We start from the raw sequence: 9363 nt of genomic DNA, 5'->3' as shown, positions 1-9363 counted from the left end.
ACACAGTCATGCATGCTTGCATTCCACACACACACACACACACACACACACACACACACACGTCCATGCTTCTTTTTTGGTTTTGTGGGCTTTAGGTTTTGTTGTGATCCAGCTATGAACTTTGTGTTATAATCAATCAATCACTAACTGTCTCAGGCAGTATGGTTTCTGTCACATTCACTCCAGTTTAAAGTTTTCTTAAGCAGTCTTAATTTTTTTTTTCTTTTGTCTCTGTTTTCAAAGCAATGAGTTTACAAATGTGAAAATTCCCAGCATGCATGTCTTTCACCTCCCATAAGTATTGCCACAGCAATTGGTCAACAACTCTGAACATGTTTTACTAAAGGCCATCCTTATTCAGTCCTTTTACTGATATCTACATCTCAAGGTGCAAACTTCATGATTAAACCTCCATGTCATCTCTTGGAAAGACTGAAACAAAAACACTGAATGAATGATGGAACTTTTTTTTTAAATGTTATTCTCTATACATTTGCCCCAGTCAAAAAGTCATCTGCACAGAATATAACACAAAGAAGTAGGAATTAGACATGTTGAGATGGTACAGTGTAGTAGAGTTTGTGGAGAAGCATCATCCATCTCAGTTCTCCAAGTCAGTTTCTCCCACAGGATGGCAGTGCCGTCCTGGAGTGATAAAGGCAACATGAGTCAGAGGGAAACACCTGATAGCCAGAGTCCAGTCAGTGGGAGGAAGTGGACTGCAGTGTTTACACAGGTATGGTGGACACTCCCCCAACCTCCACAGTCGGGGGTGATATGAGTAGAGAGATATTTCCTGGAGTATCTTTAAGATGCTGAACTCTGCCTGTGTAACCCTGAGTCTGGTCAGTGAGGTAGATTTCTTCCTCTCTGAAGATCCATTTAAGAGTGTGTGGTATGTGACGTTCAGTCCAGGAGCAGGTCAGTAGAACAGACCCTCCCACATGACCCTTTTGGTTCCTCCAGTTAATGTGCAGTCTGTGAAAATCACCTGATGGAAACAGTTCAAATTTCCCAGGATGAGGACCTCTGCCATCCTTTTTGAGTATCAAACAGGCCTTGACCTCCATAGTAACCTACAGTAACATACACACTCTTTAGAAACATAGTCTACTGAATGTTCTACACTTACAGTGGAAAGTGTGATGGAAAATGATACGAAACTATGTATTATGTGATTCATATAAAATCACGCTGATCCTTTTGCTCGTAAATTAATAATGCTGTTTGCACATTTGTATCCGCCTGTTGCTGATTAAGTTGAACATGTATCAGGAACTGTTAACATCAAGGTCAACTTGACACACAACCCACACTGTTTGGAGTCAGTTTGGGTTGGTTTGTGGAAAAAACCAAGCCGAGAGCTGATTGGCTTATAGCCACAGCAACAAAGGAAAGAAGAGCTGCTTAAGAAAAGATGATTGGTTAAAGACAGCACAGGAGTAGTATAACTAGCCACGGTTTTGTATACTCGGGGCTCCCTACCTGAGGAGAGCCAAACATTTATTTTATTCTTTTTCTTATTAAATTACTCTCTTAATCACGTCTGACTTGCTGTTTGTTCAAAATTCCACAACAGAAATTGGCGTAGTCGGCAGGATCAGCGAGAGGCACCACGCGGAGCAGCGGTGACTGAACTTCGAGGACGCTCCTCAGAGAGAAAACTGAGCTGGAGAAAGAGGGAAACCCACAAGAATACGGGAAAGTACCTAACCAGGGAGTGACGTCCTGCTAGACTCCGGTGGTGTACTCCGCCTGATCCAACTAACAGAAAGTAAGTGGTGAAGTTCAGTAATTCAATCCTAGAAGAAAGTGACGTAGTGATCCGCCTGAGTCTACCCTGGGGTGGGTCTGTAATGTAGCATAGTATATGAGATACTAGGGCTTAAAAATAGGGTCAAGAGGACTCCGGAGTCTGGGACTCCGCCAGCCTAAGAGAATAGGCACACTGAGTAGACGTACTAGTGTAAGAAATAGGCCCGGGCCGACAGAACACCCCGCAGGGAACGGAGTGGACTCAATGAACCAGCACGGATTGCTGGAGCAGAACTAAATTAAAGCAACGTCGGAGACGTGATTAACAGAAGGAAAAAAAAAAAAAAAAAAAGGGGGGGGGGAAATTTTAAATAAAAATATTAGTACCCCCTTTACCCTCATAAAAAAAAGGGAGAAAGAGAAAAGAGTTTATTTGTTTGTTTCTATCATATTTGGGTTTATTTGTTTGTTTATTTTATTTGTTTATCGCCCTTACCCACAAAAAAAAAAAAAAAAAAAGGGTGGAGGGAAGCAGCAGGTAGGGCATAGAAAAGGTAATAATGAAGTGTCTCAGTGTGTTTCCTTAGCTGATCCTGACCTCGATGCCGCCCCGCCGAGAGCCCCCAGCTGATTCAACAACCACAAGCATCAGGAAACCCACCTCCTTATCCCGAACCAGGGACTTCATCGCTAACATCAAAGCCGTCTCCATATGATGAACCAAGACGGCAACTGGAGGCAATAACCTCACCAGTGGCTCATCACACTCGAAGTCACGCCACTATAAAGCCATCCGCAGGGCCTGACAGAGGCTATGCCCCGCAGTTCCCGATGGTGGAGGTATCTGGACCTGAGGGAGTGATTATGGTCCACCGTCACTGGACTGCAGACGACATCATGAAAGCGGCCGACGGACAGAGCAAGCCAGGTGACACCGGCGGACGACGCTTCAGACAAGAACTGATGGCATTCGTGCAGTCCTGCAGACCAACTCAGGCTGAATTGAGACGGTTGCTGATGATTCGACTCGGACTGCAGTATAACCGCATTGACAGAAACTGGGTGAATGGAGATATCTGTCTCCATCTGCCTGAGTGGAATGCACCGCCCCAAGGCCAACCTGACATAAACAGCGCATACAGAGAGATAAGAGGACTCATCGAAAGAGTGGAAGCAGCATACCCAACAACTGTTAACACTGATGTGATAGCAGCATGCAAGCAAAGAGACGATGAGCCCGTCGCAGATTTCCTCGTCCGCTTGACACGCGTCCACACTGACCATTGTGGAATTGACGCGCCAGCACAACGTGCAGTGGGCCCCGGAGAAGTGGGGGCATGGGAAGCTCATCTGAGAAACAGCTTCCTTATGAACATGAGAAAGGACATTAGCGACCTTATCAGAAAAAACTGCATCGGCTACAGTAGAGCCCCTTTGTCGACTATTGAAGAACACGCCAAGCATCATGAAACCATCCTGGGTAAGAAGGACGCTAAACGGGAGCGCCAGCGCGCCGACACCACTCATCAGGCGATGCTGACCATGCTCCAGACAGTAGGGGACAGAGGAAGAGGTCGTGGACGCGGACGAGGGAGAGGAAGAGGCTGAGGAAAGGGACTTGAAGGGAAAGAGTGCTACAATTGTGGGAAGTTTGGACACTTTGCAAAAGAATGTCCTGAGGGGGAGAACGAAGAAGATTTCGGTAATTTTGATCCTACAATTAAGGAAGTCAAGCTAGACTGACGGGCGGTGGAGAGGCAGGACGGCGACGGACCACTGAGAGAAGACGGCAAAAGGGAAGTGACAAATTTAAATTACCAACTATTACAGCAGATTAGTAAAGGGCCAAGAGGCCTCCCCGAGGTAACTGTGAAAGTAGAGGGAAAAAATGTTAGGTTTTTGGTTGACAGTGGTGCCACCCACTCAGTGTTAAAAGAAGGATTAATAGAATATAGAATGAGACCAGGATATGGGATAACAGCAATTGGAGTGGGAGGTCATCCCATTGATGAAAGGATGTCCGAGCCTCTCCAATGTAGTTTAGGAAACAGCCAATTCAAACACAGCTTTTTGGTGTCAGAAACCTGTCCAATTAATTTGTTAGCTAGAGATTTAATGTGTAAACGTGGGTGCACAATTAGCAGCAACCCAGAGGGGTTATTTGTTATGTGGGAAACACCTACACAGGGAGTCCAGCTAGAGGCAGGAGCCCCTTTGTACGTGTATGAATTGCAGTGCACTGCTGGGGAAGTACTAACACATTTTATGACTGAAGTTACTAACACGCTACCTGGTGAGCTGACAGTTAAACAAAGTGATTCTATTCACTGTACAATGAAGGTCCATGAGGGATGTGACGTTGATTTTGAACAAAAATTTGACTTAGGGGGCAGTGACGGTCTGATTATCACAGCCATAGCGTGGGACTGCGAGTGGGCTGCGGGAGTGGTGCAGCTCTCAGATAAACAGAAATCTTTATATTCAATCTCACATGCAGCACCTCATGTGTCGCTGGCTAGCGCACATGTTGACCCAGACTGGCAGAGAGTAGGGTTGTGGACAAAACGCGTGTTGAGCACAACTGATTGGATAAAAGAACCCCAGTGTAAAGTCATGTACAGCCCAAGCATAGATGTGTGGACAATGCCAACCCCGTATAGGCTAAATTGTAAAAGGGGGGTTGAGCTTGTAAGTCCTAATATAGTAATTATGGCAGCCTCTGTTACCCTCTCAGAGGAAGAGGAGGAGGAATTGAAAACAGTTCCTGCAGGATTATGGGCACAGGGAAAAAATGATGTGGGCTTAATAAAAGGATGTGAGCCTGTCCACATCACCCCAAAATCTGATTACAGACCACGCCAGCACCAATACCCTCTAAAACCAGAGGCAGTGGAGGGCATCAGGCCTGTGTTCCAATCATTAAAACAAGCAGGAGTTATCATACCATGCCCAGATTCACCAGTACGTACTCCAATTTTCCCAGTTAAGAAGCCAGGGAGAGATGAATGGAGATTTGTGCAGGATTTGCAGGCTGTCAACGCGGCAGTACACCCTAGAGCCCCAGAAGTTCCAAACCCGCACACCATTCTCTCTCAGATCCCACCAGATAGCAAGTGGTTCAGTGTAGTTGACTTGGCCAATGCTTTCTTTAGTGTACCTGTGCACAAGGATAGTCAATTTTGGTTTGCTTTCACTTTTGAAGGAAAGCCATACATATTTACAAGACTGTGTCAGGGGTATTGTGAATCACCAACCATTTACAATGCCGCCTTACACTGAAGCCTAGAAGCTTTAGAGCTCCTCGAAGGAACAGCCTTGCTGCAATACGTTGATGATCTTTTGATTTGTGGGAAAACACGAGAAGCGTGTAAACAAGCCACGGTGGCACTGCTACATCATTTAGCAGGGAAAGGCCATAAGGCATCCAAATCCAAATTACAGTTTTGTAAGCAGCAAGTGCATTTTTTAGGACATGACATCACTGAACAAACGCGCATGCTGACTAAAGACCGAGTGAATGCCATCTTGACTATACCAAGACCCACGACGAAAAAACAACTGCTGTCCTTCTTAGGCATGTGTTCCTATTGTAGAACATTCATACCATCTTATGCAGAGCATGAGGGGCCACTCAGAAATATAATACGGACCAAGGGATCGAATTCCTCTCAGTTAGAATGGGCGCCAGAAGCTGAAGCGGCCTTTACAGCACTGAAGCAGTTATTACAGGTCATGCCTGCTTTAGGCATTCCAGATCCCAATAAATCATTTGAACAAACCATGTCTCCCCACTTCTTATATGAAAGGACCAATTGAGATTGCTCATGGAAGAAGTCACATGAGCAAAGGGGGGGGATAGTGGAGAGTATAACGAGACATTGGTATGCACCGGGAATAAACACACATACCCAAAAAATTTTGTTCCCGATGCTTGGTATGTGCACAAAACACACCACACGGAGACAATCATACCAAACACGCACCCGCCGGACACCCGCCGCCCAGTGAGCCATTTCAACATTGGCAAATAGATTTTGTAGAACTAACACCAGCCAAAGGGAAGAGGTACATACATGTGTGTATATGTGTGTTTAGTAAGTGGGTGGAGGCCTTCCCAACAGGGAAACAAGATAGTGATGCAGTAGCAAAAGCGCTACTGAGAGAAATAATTCCCAGATGGGGGTTGCCACAACGAGTGTCCAGTGACAATGGGACACCCTTCGTACATGAAGGGCTAAAGGCTCTGACTAAATACCTAGGGGTGGATATGAGAAAACACTGCAGTTATCACCCTGCTAGTGCAGGGGCAGTAGAACGGGCAAATGGTACCATTAAAGGGGGTCTAGCTAAATTAATGCAGGAAACAGGCATGAATTGGGTAAAATGCCTTCCCCTCGTCCTGTGGCAATGTCAAACCAGGTCGCAGGCACGAACAGGCTTATCAGCTTTTGAGAGTGTTTGGACGGCCTCCCAACACGGGGATAGGTCCGCCCGACTGGGATACTAAACTGATCAATGAATCGCTTTTGCAGTATTGTGTGTCTCTGCACAAATCTCTTTTCCATGTGTCTAAGCAGCTGAAGGCAGTCCTTCCTGAGGTGACGGACAATCCCCTCCATACACATCAGCCAGGCGATTGGGTGCTGATTAAGGACTTCAGGAGGAAGCGGTGGAGCCAACCCAGGTGGAGAGGACCATTCCAAGTACTACTGACGACACAAAACCGCATGGCCTTGGACATGCTCCTCGCTAAGGAAGGGGGAGTGTGCTCGATGATAGGCGACCATTGTTGCACGTACATACCGCCCAGTGATGCACCTGGAGGTAATATCTCCATGGCCTTGGACCACATGAGTAAGATTGCTGACCAACTTCGTGCTGAAGAAGCCGGAGTGAGACCTTGGGACTGGAAACGGGGATCTCTATTCTCAATGTGGAAAAGTATTGTAATTATGATTCTCCCATCCATTTTACTACTTGCCTTGATTATATGTTGTGGACCCTTGTTATGTCAATGTATGCTTAGTACTATTCGCATGAATATGGATACCAGATACCAACTTATTCAGGTCACTAAAGAGGACCTGGATGAGGATAACACCCTGTACCTGCACACTGTATTCTCTGATAATTAACAAATGATTGTATAAGAATCAAAGGGGGGAAATGTGATGGAAAATGATACGAAACTATGTATTATGTGATTCATATAAAATCACACTGATCCTTTTGCTCGTAAATTAATAATGCTGTTTGCACATTTGTATCCGCCTGTTGCTGATTAAGTTGAACATGTATCAGGAACTGTTAACATCAAGGTCAACTTGACACACAACCCACACTGTTTGGAGTCAGTTTGGGTTGGTTTGTGGAAAAAACCAAGCCGAGAGCTGATTGGCTTATAGCCACAGCAACAAAGGAAAGAAGAGCTGCTTAAGAAAAGATGATTGGTTAAAGACAGCACAGGAGTAGTATAACTAGCCACGGTTTTGTATACTCGGGGCTCCCTACCTGAGGAGAGCCAAACATTTATTTTATTCTTTTTCTTATTAAATTACTCTCTTAATCACGTCTGACTTGCTGTTTGTTCAAAATTCCATAACAAAAGGAAGTGTATTCAAATGAAATTTTGACAAACTTCTAACCCCAACACGCACACCAAATATTTTTACCACCCTGTTTTGTCATTTCATTTCACTATCGGTTCAAAGGCATCTTTTCTTCTTATTAATGAAAATAGCACATGAAATTAGAACAGCTAAAGAATTGGCTTCCTGAGACTTTTAAAAAGTGTTGAACAGATGTTAAGGAGCATTTTAATTTCAGAGCATTCTTATTACCCACAATGCAGTGTGTTAAGCATTTGGATGGTCAACCCTCAGTGAGGAGTCCGGTTTCATCTTTGTGAACCTCAGGTGCCTGGTGAGAAGTCCTGAGTTGCACACAAGACACTGAGTCAGCAAACACTCCGAAGTGCTCCAGCTTATTGTCACACAGGGCTTAGAATATATAGACAGCATGAGTGACAAAAAAGAGGAAGAATGTAGTTTTGGCAGACAACAAACATAGAAAACCTGCTTGGCAACATTATAAAGTAACTAAAATGTCTATAGAATCTCTGCTTGGCAACAGAGCAAAGATAAATGATTTAAAAATAGCTATTATACTGTTTTTAAATGGAACCATTTGTCAGAGGATATTTGAAGATCCTGACAACGGTGTGCAGCCTAGCATTGAAAAGTCATGGAAATACCAACCTGTTCATTGAACAGTTGTGGCGTCCTCCAGTGTTGTTAATTGATGTGATGTTGGTTAAGTAACAGGTGGCTTGCCAGTTCACAGCTACCAGAGGGAGGCCACAAGCCGGGAGCTAATCAGGGTTTGTTAGCCGGATCTCCTTCGGGTGGTATCACCCTACATAACAGCTTCACAAAGGCCCCTCTTAGAAAAGTCTTGTTGTGACACACGTATGTTACATCTGTCAGGGTGCCTCACCCCTGATCAACCTGACCGTCACAGGTTACATATTGAAATTGTGATTGGTGGGTTGTGGGAGTTGTGCATGCAGACAAAACCACACCGAGGCACATGGTGCATTGCATTGCTCCTCCATGTTTTCGTCAGTGTCGGTTGGCAGTTGGTTTATGGGGCAGAGTTGGTGGCTCTTAATGAGGGTACAACCTAATCAGAGTGTGCCAAACAGCTAGCAGGAGGCCTGGTTGGCTCAAATGGTCTTCCCATCAAAACTTCGAAAGGGGCCACTTTTGTGGTTGCACTAGGAGTCATATGCATTTCACATAGAACTGCAGCTAGCAGTTTTTTGATCATGTAGTGTGTTCATTCCACTATGCCTGACGACCGAGGGTAATAGCGAATGTGAAACTTTGATGCTCAGATATTTACAGAGATGATGAGTCATGCAAAACATCAAAGCATTCAAACAGCCAACATTCAGGATGGTAGAGAAAAACAGAAGATGTATTTATTGACACCAGTATGGTTTACAACAAAGGAGTTGCCTCGAGAACAACTGCAGACCTTACATTTGGGATCTTATTTTACCCTTCTTGATCCCCCCCGACCAAAGTAGAGTGTCACCCTCCAAGGACGCCATTTCTTATTGTCTTATGTCTCAGTGAAATGTTGTCTCTCCAGTCTTAGCCCTCCATTACTTTTTCACACTTATCTGTACCATCTTTGCATTAGAAAAATCATCTTTGTGTGTTAATATCTGCTTTGGTCATTATTTATATTCCAGCATTCAGCCCATATGTGTCATTTCGCCCGATTCCTCCTCACAGTACAGCACCCAGCAGACTGTTTGTCACCCAACCCAGGACTCCACCAATCATGAACTTCACGTCAGATCGTCATCACCGGAATATTGAACTCCCCTGTGTACTTGATTATTTAAGCCTGTCTCCAACATTAGGACACTGTGAAGTATTGCCTCTAGAGTCCTATGCATACCGAACGTTCTTTGGATTGTTTTTCTGTGTACCGACCCTTGACTTTCTAACAATGTTATGGCCATCTGGTGGTGCTACCACTGCAGTAGGACTACAAGTTCAAATGTAGCCAGTTGTGCTGTTTTGAGTCTGGGCCTAC

General features: G+C 44.8%; 1 protein-coding gene across 1 annotated transcript; it reads left to right on the top strand.

Moving 5' to 3' along the window:
• Positions 1–1203: 1203 nt before the first annotated feature.
• LOC145647588 (uncharacterized) lies at positions 1204–7313 on the top strand. Its single transcript, XM_081695471.1, has 2 exons — positions 1204–3880; positions 5037–7313. Exon 1 carries the CDS (start codon positions 2587–2589, stop codon positions 3361–3363), a length of 777 nt encoding a protein of 258 aa, XP_081551597.1. The 5' UTR covers positions 1204–2586; the 3' UTR covers positions 3364–3880; positions 5037–7313.
• The last annotated feature ends 2050 nt before the right edge of the window (positions 7314–9363 follow it).

Source organism: Electrophorus electricus, chromosome 2 (genome assembly GCF_041902795.1).
Source record: "Electrophorus electricus isolate QZ-2024a chromosome 2, ASM4190279v1, whole genome shotgun sequence".
NCBI lineage: Eukaryota > Metazoa > Chordata > Actinopteri > Gymnotiformes > Gymnotidae > Electrophorus > Electrophorus electricus.
This window is presented reverse-complemented; position numbering and strand designations above follow the sequence as displayed.

What these genes read in the sequence shown, in the direction of transcription:
- LOC145647588 (XM_081695471.1), top strand. Translation starts at nt 2,587, where the DNA reads ATGGTGGAGGTATCTGGACCTGAGGGAGTGATTATGGTCCACCGTCAC.